The sequence below is a fragment of the Zalophus californianus genome, chromosome X (genome assembly GCF_009762305.2).
Source record: "Zalophus californianus isolate mZalCal1 chromosome X, mZalCal1.pri.v2, whole genome shotgun sequence".
Lineage (NCBI taxonomy): Eukaryota > Metazoa > Chordata > Mammalia > Carnivora > Otariidae > Zalophus > Zalophus californianus.
In genome coordinates, this window is record NC_045612.1 from 49,971,809 (window position 1) to 49,990,989 (window position 19,181).

Consider the following 19,181-nt stretch of genomic DNA (forward strand, 5'->3'; position numbering starts at 1 on the left):
CAAAGTATTGTCAGCTGCTACAGATTGTACAGCACCATAATTATCAAAACTGACATATGTAAAATGATTATAAATTAATGGTTTGTAGAACAAAGTCATATGTTATAGATTTTTACTAGGTAGATATATAACCACAGGGAACGAAGGACCTTTAAACAATGTAACATTATGAAATTAATCTAAAATCGTATACTCTACACACACTGTAAATTATGAGATCATTTGTCATGTGATTAAGGATAAATTTATATATCTAGACATGCAAATGAGTGACTTCATTATATACAGCTATTACTACTGCCTGTATGACAGATGTGGTCAGCCTTACTGTAAAGTACTTTAACAGTAAGTCAACCCCAGGAAAGTTTACAAAGTTGGAAATTAGATTCATTACAGGTTATGTGATTGGTTCCAAAAGCTAAAAAATAAATTGGAAAGGTTGTTGCTCTTATAAATTTACATATATTAAATGCAAACAACAGGCTAGTTTAGCAATTTGTACAAGTCAAAGGCCTCATGAATACCTTAAGGGTTTTCCTTCAATTATATTTCATTCTTTTCACTTGATAAGTTAAAGGAGTGTAATTTTCTCAGAATGTGTTAACTCATTTTGACGTGAATTTGAGAGTCCTGTAGATCCTTCTTGTTTGGAGTCATAGCCATGTTGTACCCACTGGATGTACTCTTCTTTGTCACAAATGTTGTGTCCCTTCTGTGTTATTTTTATATTTTGGGCAAGCTCAAAATATGGCAATATATACATATGGCAAGGACATGAGCAAATAACATCATCTGATTTATGAAGTTTCTCAGGAAACAAATTTTTTTTCCTGATATATTCACAATTCTTAGTGTTTGTGCATAGTATGGTTTCAGTTTAATGATGTTTAGTCAACACTAGAAACATGAAAAAACTGTATTTCAGTCATAAGGAATAATGTAAATCATAACTCTTTTGTTAATGTTTACACCAAGATTATATTGTTGTGAGCAATAGACTGTGTCTACATGATACCAAGACATCTGGATGCAAAATGAAAAATGTAGTCAATCATCTAGATGTTTCTAAATATCCAGATGCTTTGTGTTGGTTAGACAAAGATTCCAGATGATTGACTGAATTGTTCATCCTCACAGTTAACATGAATAGATTACTCCATCTGGCACTCTGGGAAGGTAGACAGTCATAAAAAGTCAAAAAATGGTTCATGAGGTCTTACAGAGGAAGGTGTGGTTAGATGATACCTATGATTATTTTATTCTCATGAAATCTTAAAGTTCAGTGCCATTCTCTTTGTTTTGTCATTAAAACAACAATTGAGCATTTAAAATTATTATTTTCTTCTCAAAATCCTATTGCTTATTCTTTTTGAATAAATGTGTTGATTCATTGAAAAACTTTATAAGCTATTATGGAATCAACAGGTATTAAATAGATAAATAAAAAGTGAGGAATTTTAGATGCTGCCTCCCTCAAGTACCAATATAATTTAAAACAGCATGTATTAATTATAAACATAAAAAAGGAAACAGAAATGTCAGCTTCTAGAGTCAGTGAAGAACCATTTATTAAACATTTATATATAATTCACCCATTCCTTCACTAAACATTGAACCATCCTAAATGCCAGACATTGTGCATTGGATCAGGGATGCAAGTTGAATCAGATAATTTTCACCTTGAAGCAATTCACATTTTAATAGGGGCTATAGACGTGTTAACAGATAATAATAGTAGAGTAAGGTAAAGTACAAAAAAGCCATGTGCAAAGTGTTATTGAAATATCAATGATGGAGCCACTGTCTGCCGTAGGTGGAGAAAGGGCAGTTTTTAAAGAAACTGATAGGAGAAATGTTGTTTGGGCAAAATCTTGAAAGAAAATAATTTTAAAAACCCTGGAAAAAAAACCTACAAAAAAACAACCCTCCTGTTTAGAGGTATCAGAGAGCTACCAAGGAAGACAGAATTGAGGAATCAAAATTGAAGAGAAAAGAGAAAATTTGCCCTGCATATGCCAAACATTTTAACTTGTATTTTACTCAAGGAATTTGCTGGTTCACAAAAGGCATGAATAGAAGGGCTGGTGAAAGTAAAGCAGCTGTGTAGAAGTGGCTGTTAAGAGTCAGAAGGGTCTGCAAAGTTTTTTGGCAGTCTCATGAGATTGAGAGAGAAAAAATTGGAGCTCACACCTATGAAAGCATCCAATAAATGACTGGCAAAGATCCCAAAGTAAAGGAAGGAGTGGAAAAGTAAGTCTCACAGTTCAAGTAGATTTTTCTGTAAAGATATTCACCAAGTTGTAAGTGGCACAAACATAGATGTGGAGAAACCTAGTAAAATGTGGGTGTTGAGAGGCTGAGATTCAAAGCAGAGTATATTAGGATTTGATCAGGGAATCAGAACCTCTCTGAGTGATATAGAATAAGAGATTTATTATATGTATTGGATCTTATGCAATTATGGGAGCTGATGCACAAGACTATGGAAAGTTGATGCCTCAATAACTGATGATGGGTCTAATGTTGCTAAGGATCAACATGGCCATATTTTAGAAGGAAACTATTACTGGTTGCTGAAGAGTATTAGGGCAGACTGTAATCCATAAGGACTAATAGAAAGCAAAGAGGACAAACTGGAGCCCATGTCTGTCTTTTACTGCCTTTGATTTCATCAACACAGGTGACTTGCAGAAGGAACTGGCAACTTTTACCATGGAGGTGCACATGTGCCTAGCCCAGGACACAGGGAAGCTGAAGGAGATCTGGTAGGATCTAGAGTACCTGCATGCCCAGCTGCTGTTCTAAGCTAACAAAGTGAGTCATCAGATCAGCCACAATGTGCAGTAGCTGAAATGGTTCCTGGACCCCTATACCTACACCAGCCCTGAGAGCATGATGACTGCTGTTTTACTTCCACCTTCCAAATATCACAGAATTTTTTCTGTGAAGAGAAGTGAAGGGAATTCTAGAAGTATAGTTCCTCCTTGATACAGAACAAAACCACCAAAGGCTGACCCTTGTCAACATGGCATCCATATACACCTCTCTTCATCATGTTTATCTTCCATATAAAAAGAATAACAGCATGATTCAACTATCCTTCAAACCACTGGGAAAAAAATTAACTAAAAGAGGATACTTACCCATCTTTGGGTAATATTCTTTCTTTCATTCATTCATTCATTCATTCATCTTCTAACTGAATCATATTCCCTGCATTAGTCAGCTCCAGCTGCCGTAACAAAGTAGCACAGATTCAATGGCTTAAACAACAGAATTTTTTTCCACAATTTTGGAAGCTAGAGGTCTAAGATCAACATGTCTGGTTTCTTCTGAGACCTCTCTCCTTGGCTTGGATATAGCCACCTTCTCACTGTGTCCTCATATGGTCTTTCCTCTGTGCACATACACGTTTGATGCTTCTTTTTGTGCCCAAATGCCCTCTTTTTATAAGGATGACAAATTAGGGCAAACACTAACAGCTTCACTTAACTTAATCACTTCTTTAGAGGCCTTATCTCCAAATACAGTCATATTCTGAGGTACTGGGGGCTAGAACTTCATCATATAAATTGGGGGGCACCATTCAGCCCATAACCCTCTATGCCCTTGATGTCCTGTAATTTAAATAGTTAAGATCTAAGGTTAACTACTATTACTATACCTTCTGTTAGATGGTAGAGAAATAGGAGAGTAATTTCAGAAATGGTTAATATACTTAAAATACATCAATATCCAAATTAGAAAAAAATAATCATAATAGTCCTCCTTTCTGCAATTGGTTGTGTGGTCATAGCAAGGATTTATAATTTATTACATCCATTACCTATTGAATATTTCCTTTGTCCTCAATAAGCACCTTGACTGATCTTTGCCTGGTAGGGTGAATAATCAAAGCCTTCAGTTGTGAAGGGTCTAGGCCATTAGCAGTACTGCCTGCATTGATGTTTTCTGTTTTGTTTGGTTTCGTTTGGTTTTTGTTTGTTTGTTTTTGTTTTTGGTAAACTTTTAAAATAGTTTTGTATCAGAGGATATTCGGCATGTCAGACATATTCCTCCTTACCCTTCTCCCTGTGAAGGAGCAACCCCAAATTTTCCTTTGATAGTCACTATCCTACACCTAGCTAGTATAGTAATCCTTTTTGACTGTAGATTCAGTGGCACCAGAAGCTCAAAGGGGGTTGGTAGAAGTCTCAACTACCAGTTTAATGGAAACATTGTCTTGTCCCCTGGTGGAAGCTCTTCTCCCTTGGGAACTAAGACTTCTAGACTAGCAGAGCCCAAAATGATGAAAAAGTAAACAAAACTTTTGCTTGTAAATTACTTGGAATAATTTGTTTCATGGACCCATGAATTTTGTCTATGGGGGAAACAGGACCATGTAGTTCACCCGTACAGAACATAATTTGCATCCTGGAGAATGTTACCCTCACCGCACAGATGGAATCATAATTGATTCTTTAAAGGGCTGTTCCACTGTTCTATTAGACCAACTGCTTCAAGGGTAATGACAAACACAGTAAGACCAGGAATCTCATGAACCTGAGCCCATCACTGTACTTCATTTACCATTAAATGACTTCCTTGATCAGAAAGAAATGCTACCATTGTAACTTGTACCCCGTTTCTTACTTTTTTTTTCTGTTTTCTTAACTATTTCGCCCACCCTACCCCATCCTCCACCCCCACTAGATTGCAACCTCTTTGTGAGCAAGAACAGTGTCTTATTCATTTTGGTAACTTTAACAAACATAGCCTAAGGTTAGGCACATATTCCAAGAATACTGATTAAATAAGGGCTAGAAAAGTTAACAATGTCAAGTACAAGAGAGAGTCAAGCAACATGAGGGCAAACATTAAAAAAAAAACTTTTATTAGTAACAAGAACCATTTAAAGATAGAAATAAAGAGGTGAAACACAAGGAAAGAGATTGCAGGATGGAAAACTCCCTTCCTAGCTGTGTGAACTTGGGCCTCTCTTATGGACTGAACATTTGTGTCTCCCCAAATTCATATGTTGAAGTCTTAACCCTCAATGTGATGATATTTAAAGATGAAGCCTTTGGGAGGTAATTATGGTTAGATTGGAACATCAGGGTGTAGTCCCCATGACGGAATTAATGACTTTATAAGCAGAGGAAGAGATTGTGTCTGTGTGGGTGTGTGTGCATGTGCACATGTGTATGTGCATTCATGCATGTGTGGGTGTAAAAGATCATGTGAGGTCATAGTGAGAAGGAGGTCTCTGCAAGCCATAAGAAAGTCCTCACCAGGAGCAAAAATACAAGCTAGCACCTTGATCTTGGGCTTTAAATCTCTAGAACTGTGAGAAATTCTGTTATTTAAGCCACCTAGTTTATGGTATTTTGTTATGGTAGCCCCAGCCGACTAATAAAGCCTCTATTTCCTTCTATCTAAAATGGATGTAAAAGCTATCTGACAGGAAATGGTGATAACAGTAGAGATAATGTATGTAGAGTGCCTGGCCAGTGTTCAATAATAGTAGTCATTTTCTCCAGTCAGTGCTATGCAGCTAGCCTTGTGCTGGTCTGACATATTCTTTCTCTTCCACTTCATTTAGGGCTTCTGTTTACTCTTTGTGTGACCATTTGATAATTTACCTTACTCTGTTACTTCATCAATGGATTTCTTGACTACTGTTTGTATAACTTGTATTAATTTGGGCTGTGCTATAAACTCTTGGTTTTTTTTCGCCTATCTGGCTTCTGACTCATCACTGACCAGACTCTGCTTTCCGGTGTTCTAACTGGTTCTTTTAGCCAACAATGACCTGGTTTATATCTTGAATCCTTACAGAAAATCAGGGAGTATTTTTAAGGAGGGAATTTATACTCCATAGTTTCATAAAATTCCTGACACAATGTTCATTAAAAAATAACAGTATGTTGTTATTTCAATCTGCTCCTACCTGAGCATGCACTTTTGTCTTTGCAATTCCCCTTCCTTTTATTTGTTTTCAAGTCTTTATTTTAATTCCAGTTAGTTAACATACAGTGTTATATTAGTTTCAGGTGTACAATATAGTGATTCAACAATTCCATACATCACCCAGTGCTCATCACAAGTGTATTCCCCTTCATTTTCGATATCTGTAGATAATGAATGGCAATACTTAGTGCTCTAGATCTCCAGTAGTTTTATTGCTTGCCTTTTGAAAGAGACAAGGTCTCCTGCACCAGAGCTTTAAACTTTTCTGGATCAATGACCCTTTGAGAATCTCATGAAAATTACCGGGACAAATACTACCACCACTTTTGAAAATTTATATGCATTTCCACATAAAATTGTGTATACAATTTCAGGAAGTTCATGGGACTTTTGAATATAGGCCATGTTGAACAGAGATATGCCACCATGAAGGATTTGTCAGCCTCCATGTTCATGCCTAATGAAGCTTGGTAGCACTGTTGATTGGCTCACATGCCACTCTCTGTCAGGTATCCTACTTCTCACTGATGCTTACAACACCATTAAGATGAGGCCTGGTCTTAGCATTTCTGTGGATCATGTATTGATATATGAGCCATTATTTAACTTTTTTTCATAACAGTATAACTCTAATATATGTACAATATGTACTGTCATCCTTTCATAATTATGCCCTTCAATGTGCGTTATCCAAAGACTTACACTGTAATAGTTGGGCCATCATATTCATTGTGTCATCAAATTGGTATCATAATGGATTATTTTTGGACCTCCATCCTTATGAATTTTCTCATTTTATCTTTCATTATAAATGGCATAATATCTGGGTCCCTGCAGACTTTCATTGAAGTTATTATGAGATAGTTAACATCATGGCAACTGCAGATTAAATTGCACTAAAATCAGTATTGTTAAAGAAACTTAAAGTCCTGATAGTAATTACTGGTTATATTTAGAGATTATTTTGTTTAAACAACTCTCTCTCTCTCTTAATTCAAAATGTCCTCCCAAAGACAGTATTCCACATTTAAAAAAATAAATAAATAACTACCTGGCAACCAGGGAAATTGCGTTTTTCTAAGTGAGCCAATTTTCAGTTGAAGTTTGGCAAAACATTCAAAAGCATAGTTTGTGCTTTAATAACTGGAAAGTAAGCTGATATTTTTCAAGTTATGTTGATTTTTAAAATAGCTGGCCTCCCATACAGCTATGAGAAAAAGGAACTGCAGATATCACACTTCTACCTGAAACCATCACTCATAAAAATGTCTTCACCTCTCTAGATTAGAAACTGAGGAGAAGAATCTCTCACATAATGACTTTTCAAACCACCTAGAAATTGAAGTGGGGGAAAATGTTTGTTTTGAAGGAAATATATAGTGTCTTTTACCTGTGTAAGGAGCCACAATCCCTGATATTGTTGAACTTGGTGTGTGTGTGTGTGTGTGTGTGTGTGTGTGTGTGTGTGAAAAGCAATATACTTAATTTGATGGATACAAAAGGATGTAACATATCCCCTTCTTTAAAAGATGTACATTCTAATTGTGGGGGGTGGAAATCATGCACCTTAAAAGCTGGATATCAGTACAAGAATGTCTCACTAAAGACCTGATGAATATGTGGTTAAGACAATCAGTGCTGCAGCAGGAGTTCACAAGGCTCAGGTGTATTGGGTTCCTTTTGCTGCTCTAACAGATTACCACAAACTTAGTGGCTTAGACAACACAATTTATTATCTTACAATTTTGTAGGTTAGAAGTTTGATATGGGTCCCACTGCGCTGAAATCGGAGTGTTGAGAAGGCTGCCTTCCACTCTAGAGACTACAGTGGAGAACTCATTTTCTTGTCTTTTCCAGCTTTTAGAGGTCTTCTGAATTCCTTGGATTGCAACTCCTTTCATCTTCCAAGCCAGCAAATGTGCACCTGTCTGTGCCTTTCTTCCATAGTCCCATCTTCCTTTGACTGACCGCCTCTTCTGCTTTTAAGGACACTTGCAATAACATTGAGCCCACATTGATAATCCAAGATAACTTCACTATTTTAAGGTCAGCTGATTAACAACCTTAATTCTAATCTGCAACCATATTTCCTCTTTGCCATTAAACCTGACATATTCATGGCTTCCAGGGATGGGATGGGGCACTATTCTGCTTACCACAACAACTAAACATCAAGATTTTAGAGAAGGCTTGGGAAAGTCTCTTGGGGGAGGTAATCCTTGAATGGGACTTTGAAGAGAGATTAAAATACAGACAGGATTTAGATTGGATGTGAAAGTGAAACCAAATTGTAATTAATTCTAAAACACTCCTCTAAGCCAATAATGTTAGCATAATAGAGGGCAGAGGTCTGTAATACAAACATTTGAACTAAGCAGACTTAATTTCAAGTCTTGGCTTTGTCAGTAGTAACTCTGTGACCTTGAAGAAGTCACATAAACCATTTGAGCCTAAGTCTCTTATCCTTAGGAGAATGCTAAAAGTAGCACCTAAGTCATAGCATCATCACAAAGATGAAAAGAGACAACACATGGGGACTCCCAGATTTCAGTCTAGTATATAAGGATCTTGGAAGTTGCCACTCCATCCTAACAAAACGTAAAAAGCTGAACAAACTGAAAAATCAACAACTCCTCTTAGATCTGTCAGAGAAGTGAGGTCACAGGACAAGATGCTACCTCCAAAATTAGAAAGACAGAAAGACAAATACAAATAATCTCAATTTACTGAAACAGAAACACTTTAGAAAACCATGGATAGAAAGACTCAAAATGTCAGTTCCTTCCAATTTGATCTATAGATTTAATGCAATCCCAATTGAAATCTCTTAAAATTATTGACAAACTGACTTTTAAGTTTTTATGGAGAGGTGAAAGACCCAGAATAATCAACAGGATATTGAAGGAGAAGAATAAAATTGGAGGACTAACACTACACAAATTTAAGATTTACTCTAAAGCCTCAGTAATCAAGAGAGTGTGATATATCTTCATTTAGTCAATCATTCACAGAATATTTATTCATTCATCTGAATCTATGTTGTGATACAATCCTTTCTTTTCAGGTAATTATACTGTAGTTATGGGAATAGGGCATTGCCAAAATGCCATGTTTTAAAATAGGCTTGAATATTTTTAAAGTTCCATGCTAACTTCATGGCATAGGCAAATCTGAACATAATCTTTGTCCTCAAGAGTTTGTAATACTGTAACGAGGAAAATAATAAACACATAACTGTAGTACAAGATCAAATAGACTAATTTTGGGAGGTGGCATAGTAAAAGTATCAAAAGCATTGGCTCTACAGATAGGTTTGGGTTTATAACTTTAGCTTTGCCATTTCCAAACTGTACAATGGTGGGCTAGCTACTTATTTCCTCTAAGTCTTACTTTCTTCATCTGTAAAATAAGGATAAAAGTAGTTCTTACCTGTGTGATTGTTAGAAGACTTAAATTAGATAAAGCATATTATTGAATAGTTTATAGTGAACAGCACATAATTTGTACTCAGTGTTGCTATCAAGATATATAGATACAATTTTATGTTGAGTTCAAACGATAGAGAGCTCACATCTGGTTATAGAGGTAAGGAAAACCTTTAAAAAGGAGATAACATTTACTATGGATCTTTTTAGTTTACCTGCTTTTGTTTTCTACTTCCTAAAACGTCTCTATTTGATAAGCTCTATCTACGAGTGTAAGCCTGTACTAGGTCCTGAACCAATACCGAGAGGTACAGGAATTATATTAGTAATCTCATCCTCACCATCTCAGCATCTGAAAATAATTCTTCTCAGCCTTGGGACCTAGTATTTCAATTATAGCTAATGCCTTCTGCCACTGTTCTTATTTCTTTTGTGTACATTTGGTCAGGCTCTAACTGTGTGTAGGCACATTTTTACATAATAGATCATAGAATTCTCCCATCTTTCTGTAAAAACCGATGTATTGATGGTGCTAAATACCTTAATGTAGAAGTACTAAAAGGCTTAAATAGGAGCAATGAAGTTGAAAAACATGTTCTTGCTTATATTGTGAAAGCAAACCTGATTTGTCTTGCATCAGGAATAAAAAGATAAAACTACACCAAAGAGCACAGTATAAGTTGGACTTTTGTAATTAATTATTATTATTTAAAATATAATTTTTATAAACTTAATTCCATAAGGGAGATTTTGAATACTGAGAAGGAAGAAACTAAATAATCTACTTCTAAATGCTAACAGCTTTAGAGAAGAACTATGAAAAATGTAGCCTGCAAAAAACAGATCATAAATCCGTATTGCAGTTGTACTAGTGTTGTGGAAATGATAAACTGGAATTTTGTCTTATAGCCTCTGACCCTCCTTGCTGTCTTTCATTTAAAAAAAATAGAGAATGAAATCAGAACTCCATATGCTTTCATCATTCTCTCACACCTGGCCCTTTCCATGAACTAAGCTTTGATTTCATGTATGAGGCAGGCCTGGAATTTATTTTTGGACTCCCTACCCCTCCTCTCTGCATGCTCTCTCCCACTTTTAGTAGCTCTACTCTCTGCCAGTACTTAGCATGTCTTTGTATGTTCTGAGTTTACAATTAAGAGGAAAACAGATTTGCTATCTCCATAAGTTTACCATAAACTCCTGCAGAACAAAGACCACATCTTATATGTCTGTGTATTCTATAGGGTGCCTATTTCACACAGCAAGTGTTCAATAAATTTCTTTTGATTGCTTCCTTTCTAATAATAATAGTTTATATCTATTTCCTGCATATCTATCCAAAGTTTAATGCATGCAAAGCATTATTCTATATACTTGCATTGTTTTATTAATATATCAGCAACCATACAAAATAAGTGACTTCATAATTTTTTTATTTCATCTAGCTTAGAAAAATCAAACAGCTACTAAATTTTACAAATAAGATTTAAATCTGTTTGTTTAGTATGAATTACCTACTCTTAACCTGTAAACTCTACTCCCAATGCTCATTTTTAACACTCTATCATCACTGACATCATGTTGTAATTTAGGTTAGCATATTATATTTCCCAAAGTATTTGCATTTTATAAAAAAGAGTTCAGGAGCATAAAAGTTAAAGAAATCAATCTATAATATAGGATTTTCATGCAGAAACCTTAGGAAGAATCAGGGTTATATTTTTCAACAGCTTTCTGCCTGTTTGCCAAGTCAAACCACTTGGGTGTTTTTCCACAAATGGTTAGTGAAAGTAAGGTAGCCTTAGGTCTTTAAAGTAGAGAAGAGTACAAAACTGAGCAATGGTGGGGGTGCATTTTAAAATAACTATTTTTGGGGCACTTGGGTGGTTCAGATGGTTAAGCATCTGCCTTTGGCTCAGGTCTCGAGCCCCACATCAGCCTCCTGGCTCAGTGGGGAGCCTGCTTCTCCTTCTCCCTCTACTTGTCTCCCAGCTCATGCTCTCTCTCTGTATCTCTGTGTCTCAAATGAATAAATAAAATCTTTAAAAAATAAATAAATAAATAAATAATAAAATAACTATTTTAATATAAAAAATATATATACCCTGCTCCTCTCACCCTGAATTCATTTCTTAGTCTAACTGTTTCTTTTGCATCCTTCTGGAAATTTGTATGTCTATGCAAATGGGATCAACACAATAGGATCAAACTATACACTGAAACTATCAATGTGGAAAATTATATTAATCCTTCCTAATATTAAACGTTATTAATTGGGGGTTTAATAATAACCCCAAAGCATCTTAGTGTATTATTCTTTACATGTAGATTCTTTTTATTTTATTTTATTGTGTTATGTTAATCACCATACATTACATCATTAGTTTTTGATGTAGTGTTCCATGATTCATTGTTTGCATATAACACCCAGTGCTCCATGCAGAATGTGCCCTCTTTAATACCCATCACCAGACTAACCCATCCCCTCACCCCGTCCCCTCTAAAACCCTCAGTTTGTTTCTCAGAGTCCATAGTCTCTCATGGTTCATCTCCCCCCTCCGATTTCCCCCCTTCATTTTTCCCTTCTTACTATCTTCTTTTTTTTTAACATATAATGTATTATTTGTTTCAGAGGTACAGTTCTGTGATTCTAATTGCTGATTTTTTTTTAGGATTCTTGTAGTTATATACATAAGCGAGATCAATCTTAGTTTTATTTTTTTCCCTATGTTCAAAAACAGTTGAAAGGCTTTCAGAATGAATTATTTTTTGAATCTTTGAGCAAAATTGCCCACTAAAGCTCTTTGAAGCTGGTGCTTGTTTTGGAGGAAATGCATTGCACTTCAAGACTAGACTTTTTTTTTTTTCAGTCACTAATGGTTTATTTAGTTTAAAAAAAATCTCATATGAAGCTAATTTATATTCTCTTAGAAAATCATCTATTAAATCCAGATTTTGAAATTTATTTGCACAAGTTTGAACAAAGTCACTTATTTAAGTATTTTGCATTTCTCTGTATCTGTGTCAATTTCCCCTTTTTCCATTTCTAATTGTGTTTGTGCTTTATGTTCCCTCTTTTTTTTATTTAATTATGTTATGTTAATCACCATACATTACACCATTAGTTTTTTTTTTTTATACACAAGTGTACTTTATTGAATTCAGCTGTAAGCAGGCAAGTGTGTTAATGTGAAGGGCTGGATGCTAAGGGACAGGGTCAGCAGCGCACGGTGGAGGACTTGGGTCTCCTGCCATGAGCACCTAGTGGTACCCATTGTTCTCCTGCATAGACTTCAAAAATACACTGTAGGCGGTAGTGTAGACAAACAGCAGAAGAACAATGGATCCAGTGGTCAGAAGGAGGCCCAAGACCAGGGCCCAGATGTTCAGGCACTTGGCGGTGGAGGCATAAGTCTGGGCCCCAGTCATGTCACCCACCATCTTCCGGTCCCTGGACTTCATGGAGTAGGCGAAGGCCACGAAGCCCAGGCAGCACCAGTTCATGAAGATGGTGTTGAACAGGGACCAGACGATGTGGTCAGGCACGGCTGTCTCACTACGGATGTTGATCACAGTGGTCGTCACGGGAGCCGAGCTCTGGGGCGCCCCGAATACAGCCACCTCGTGCTCCTCCTTGAGCATCTCATAGGTCGGGGGGACGTCGTTGTAGGTGCCCGGGAAGAAGTGCTGGAGTTGTGGTTCATGGTGGGAGATGGAGCACCGGTGGTGTGGATCTACACCATTAGTTTTTGATGTAGTGTTCCATGATTCATTGTTTGCATATAACACCCAGTGCTCCATTCAATACGTGCCCTCTTTAATATCCATCACCAGACTAACCCATCCCCCCACCCGCCTCCCCTCTAGAACCCTCAGTTGGTCTTAATTAGATTAGCTAGTGGTTTTATTATTATATTTTTGTTAAAAATTTTATTTATTTATTTGACAGAGAGACAGATATAGTGAGAGAGGGAACACAAGCAGGGGGAGTGGGAGAGGGAGAAGCAAGCTTTCAAAGCAGGGAACCCGACGTGGAGCTTGATCCCAGGACCCTGGAATCATGACCTGAGCCAAAGGCAGACGCTTAACGACTGAGCCACCCACGTGCCCCATCATGATTTTTGAAGAAAAAGCTTTTGAATTTATTCATTAGTTCTGCTTTTTCTGTTCTCCAATTCATTAATATTAGGTTTTATCCTTATTAATTTCTTGTTTCTGCTCCTCTGATGTACATACATATATAAGGATTATATGTATTAATGTAAGTGTACTATTTTGAAAAGTAAAATACTTTTCAATTCTAGGAGATAAATACTACTATTAATCCGCTTTTACAGATTAAGATACTGAGGCACCAAGATGTTATCATTTGCCCAGGGTCATATAGTTACTAGAGTGATAAAGCCAAGATATGAAGTTACCTTTGTGTTTTTATCCACTTTACTGTCTCCTTCGGTTTAAATTACTGCTTCCCCCTTCATTTGTTGAGTTGTTGAATACAATGTATTTTCAAAATGGATTAATTATCAATAATAGTGTTTAATAATATAAAGTTTCTTCTGAGTACAACTTTATTAGAATTTCATATGTGTTTTTATTATTGTTATTCTATGGACTTTCTGCAATTTCAGGTTTTACTTTATTTTAACCCATTTAATAGAGGTTTATTTTTCCTGATGTTTGGGGTTTTGAGGGTTTTATTTCTTTGTTTGAATGATGTTTGCTCTAGTATTTTTTGTAGATATCTTATTTCAAGTTACAGTATTTATTTTTCTTGTTTGATGGTAATATTTTGCCATGAATGGGTAATTGATTTTTTGCAAATGTTTTCTTCAGCAACATATATTAAGACTGTCATATAATTTTTCTTTTCTAATCTGTTAACATAGTGAATTAGATTGCCTCATTTGCTCATATCAAAACATCCTTAGGATTCTGCTAGCCATTCTGCATTATTGTTTTAACTTGCCTTTAGATTTGGATTGCTGGGGTGCCTGGGTGGTTCAGTCGTTAAGCATCTGCCTTCAGCTCAGGTCATGATCCCAGGGTCCTGGGATTGACCCCCACATCGGGGTCCTTATTCAGCGGGGAGCCTGCTTCTCCATCACCCTCTGTTGCTTCCCCTCCTTGTGCTCTCTCTGTGTCTGTCTCTCTCTGTCAAATAAATAAATAAATAAATAAATAAATCTAAAAAAAAAAGATTTGGATTGCTAGTATTTATTTAGACTCTTTTCACCCATGCTCATATGTGACTTTTCCCCTATAGTTTCAACTATAACTGTATCTATCTTTATTTTGCAGTTTTTGTTTCATATATGGTGTTACATATTTGGCATTTTATGGCATAAATAAACAAATAACTGCCCCCTGCCTGAGTTGAGATTCAAATGAGATACACACTCATTATATAAAGATCATAATACCACACTTACAATTATTCCTGCTAAAACCAAGAGGATAATGTGGCTTTAGACCTTCATCCAACCGATATTTTTAATACTTCATCTCTGCTTTACAAAGAGTTAACAGTCTAGTCACAGGGGCAGCTTGACAACTTCATGCCACACCTGTAAGGGCACACTCTTATGGTATGTCAGTGAGCAAATTAGAGCATTTGGTTTGTGTATAGAAAGGATGGCTCACAAAGAAAAGGAAGAGAAACACAGAGACTAAACATGAAGGTGGTGATTCCAAGTTCTTTTCACTCCTCTTTCTGTGGAGGGAAGTAAGCAAGCAATACCAAGAGTGTGTGTATAGTAAATTCCCTCACATGGAGACATGAAGAATAGAGAATATGTATTTCCGCTTTAATGCATTAATGTGAACAATATGAAATTACCAATATTTCACCATTTTCTGATCTGAAAATAATAACAATTTCACATTTCAAAGTTGTTACAATAAGTTCATGTGTTTTGTATCTTTTATTTACATTGTTTCTTTTATGTATATAACACATCCTTCTTTGTCACTTTTTTCCCTTTTAAGAAATAAGTTCAAGCTTACAGATATTGAAAGGAATAATAAAAGAAGAAAGAAAGAAAAAGAAAGAAACAAACAAACAAACAAACAAAGAAAAGCCTGTGTGGCTCAGTTTGTTAAGCATCAGACTTTTGATTTGGCTCAGGTCATGATCTCAGGGTTGTGAGATTGAGCCTCGCATGGGCCTTCTCATTGGGCATAGAACCTGCTTAAGATTCTTTCTCTCCCTCTCCCTCTGCCCCCCACCCAATCTGCTCACACACTCTATCAAAAAGGAAAGAAAGAAAGAAAGAAAGAAAGAAAGAAAGAAAGAAAGAAAGAAAGAAAGAAAGAAAGAAAGAAAGAAAGAAAGAAGGAAAGAAAAAGAAAGAAAGAAAGAAAGAGGAAAAAAATAAGAATACTGCACCAGTCAGAATGGCTAAAATTAACAAGTCAGGAAACAACAAATGTTGGTGAGGATGTGGAGAAAGGGGAACCCTCTTACACTGTTGGTGGGAATGCAAGCTAGTACAGCCACTTTGGAAAACAGTATGGAGGTGCCTCAAAAAGTTAAAAATAAAACTACCCTACAATCCAGTAATCACACTACTAGGCATTTACCCAAAGAATACAAAAATACTAATTCAAAGGTATATATGCACCCCAATGTTCATAACAACATTATCTATAATAGCCAAATGATGAAAGAGTCCAGATAGCCATCAACAGATGAATGGATAAAGAAGATATGGTATCCATGATTCACTGTTCTCATATAACACCTGTGGATCACTACATCAAAAACTAATGATGTATTGTATGGTGACTAATATAACATAATAAAATTAAATTAAATTTAAAAAAAGAAGACATGGTATATATATAATGGAATATTACCCAGCCATCAAAAAATGAAATCTTAGCATTTGCAATGACATGGAGGGAACTAGAGGATATTATGCTAAGTGAAATAAGTCAATCAGAGAAAGACAATTATCATATGATTTCACTCATGTGGAATTTAAGAAACAAAACAGAGGATCATAAGGGAAAGGAGAAAAAATAAAACAAGATGTAATCAGAGAGGGAGACAAACCATTAGAGATTCTCAACTATAGTAAACAAACAGGATTGCTGGAAAGGAAGTAGATGGGAGGGTGGGGTAACTTGGTGATGGGCATTAAGGAGGGCACGTGATATAATGAGCACTGGGTTTTATACACAACTGGTGAATAACTGAACTCTGCCTCTGAAACTAATGATACACTATATGTTAATTAATTGAATTTAAATACTTTTTTTGATAAAACATCCATAAATCTTTTGCCAAAATTCACCTAGTGTTAACATGGCTCACATTTTACCATTTGCTTTATTATTTAATCTCTCTCTCTCCACACACAGTAGGTACACACATGTTTGCATGCATGTGTATTTCTTTTCTGAACTATTTTAGAATAAGTTGTATATGTCCTGGCCCTTTACATAAACACACTATAATGATCAATGCAGCATAATTAACATTGATATACTAATTCAATCTTTGTCTTTGCAAACATCTTTTTTTTCAATTGACCCAATAAAGCATCAGTTTAGGGTCAAGTATTATATTTAGTTGTCATGTCACATTAGTTTCCTTTAATCTGGAACATCTTTGCTTTTAATAATATTAATATTTTTGAGGAATACAGTCCCCATCACACCCTCCATTTTTGTTTGTTTGTTTGTTTGTTTGCTTTGATACAGTGTTCTTCATTTGGGATTTTTCTGATGTTTCCTCATGATTAGATTCAGGTTGTACATTCTCAGCCAGAACACTACATAGGTGATGCTGTATCCTTGTCATGGATCACCTCTGGATGCACACAACTTCCATCTTCCCCTTATTGGTGATGTCATTTTTATCACCCAGTCATGGTGTCGTCCAATTTGTCCATTATATAAGTACATTTTTCTTTACAATTAGTAAGAAGCCTGTGGAGAGGGTCTTTAAGACATATAAATATACCATTAATCATCAATATTTTCCCTTAAATTTAGCATCCTTTAATGATCTTGCCTGATCCAATGTTTACTATGATGTTTGCAAAATGCTGATTTTCCAACTCCCGTACTCCCTCCATATTTACCAGTCAACATTTGCCATCCTACGGTCAACAACAGCCCTTCCTCTTCTTATCTAGTTGTTTATTTCCTTATTAGTTAGTTATTATTGGTATTGTTTATTTATTTTGATTATATTCTATTAATATTAGTATACTTGCTTTCCTTTTGATTTGCCTGAAATGTGTTTTTAATTCTTTATTTTTAACCATCTGATTTCAAGTGTGTTACTTGTGAAAAACATATTGCTGTTTATTGCTCGTCTGTTTTGTACCAATCAGAAATTATCTGCCTTTTAACATGTGAGACTAATCCATTCATATTTATTATAATTACTGCTATATTTACTGATGACTTATTCTTGTCATCTTTTGTTATTGTTATTTCTTAATATGTTTTCTGTTTGTTCCCATTTATCTTTTGTATTTGATTGGGTAAGTCTTCCATTACAATAGTTTTCCATCTGTACATGACTGGCTGTTTAGCTGGAGATCCTGGGGATTCACCAATGAGAAAAGACTTAAGCATAAGCATAATCAAAAGCTACCTATAGAGTGTTATAAGTAGGTCACTGAAGATCATGGATTTTAATGTTTGTGATCGTATTTTGGATGGCATCTGTGTCTGATTTTGTGTAAGATTTCTACTCAAATTCTGATAAGATCTGAATGAGTTGTGCATGTCCCAGTGCAATCTGTGAGGTCACTTCCCATTTATTTAGAAGTCTTTTAACTACATGTCCTATTACATTAAATGTAGAAATATATTGGCCTAATCTCAAAAGATCCCAACAGGAAACAAGAATAAATATTTCTACTCTGTCTAGTAATTCAGTTTTTATTATATCCACCTAAACGAAGATTCAGTACTCATTCTCCTCCCCTTAGCACCTAAAATACAGAGTTTCTTAGGCTTAAAATGCCTTTTCATAGCTTCCACATTATAGGTTAAAATAGTAATCATAGCAGATGAAACTATTTTTTTTAAGATTTTATTTATTTATTTGAGAGAGAGAGAATAAGAGACAGAGAGCACGAGAAGGAAGAGGGTCAGAGGGAGAAGCAGACTCTCCGCTGAGCAGGGAGCCCGAGGTGGAACTCAAACCCGGGACTCCAGGATCATTACCTGAGCCGAAGGCAGCTGCTTAACCAACTGAGCCACCCAGGCACCCCAGATGAAACTATTTTTTTATAGAATCAATTTCTTTTTTTAATTTAAATTCAATTAGCCAACATATAATACATTTTTGTTTCAGATGTAGAGTTCAATAATTCATCGGTTGCATATAACACCCAGTGCTCATCATATCGCATGTCCTCCTTAAGGTCCATCACCCAATTACCCCATCCCCCACCCACTTCCCCTCCAGCAACCCTCAGTTTGTTTCCTATAGTTGAGTCTTTCATGGTTTTTCTCCCACTCTGATGACTTCCCATTATAGAATCAATTTCAAGAGTAACTTGAGAATTACTAACAGGTTTTTTTTTTTTTTTTGGTATCAAACTAATAGCAGTTCCTAAAGCTGAGATTTTTGAGACTCAGAGTATCAATTTTGCCTCATTTTGATTAAGTATAAAGGTAATGACAGAAATAATTTCCTCAGGTAATGCTTCTGAGCCATGTATTATAGCACCACCTCCATTTACCATATCATTCAGGAAGCTCTCTGTTTGTATGATTGTGTGTGTGTGTGTGTGTGTGTGTGTGTGTGTGTTTTGTATGAGTGTGAGTCTGCGTATGTAT

General features: G+C 35.8%; 1 protein-coding gene across 1 annotated transcript; it reads right to left on the reverse strand.

Moving 5' to 3' along the window:
* Window positions 1–12,635: 12,635 nt before the first annotated feature.
* LOC113930452 (interferon-induced transmembrane protein 1-like) lies at window positions 12,636–18,741 on the reverse strand. The gene is made up of 2 exons (XM_035725437.1): window positions 18,715–18,741; window positions 12,636–13,058 (listed from the first exon to the last, which is right to left on the reverse strand). Exons 1-2 carry the CDS (start codon window positions 18,739–18,741, stop codon window positions 12,636–12,638), a joined length of 450 nt encoding a protein of 149 aa, XP_035581330.1.
* Between the last annotated feature and the right edge of the window lie 440 nt (window positions 18,742–19,181).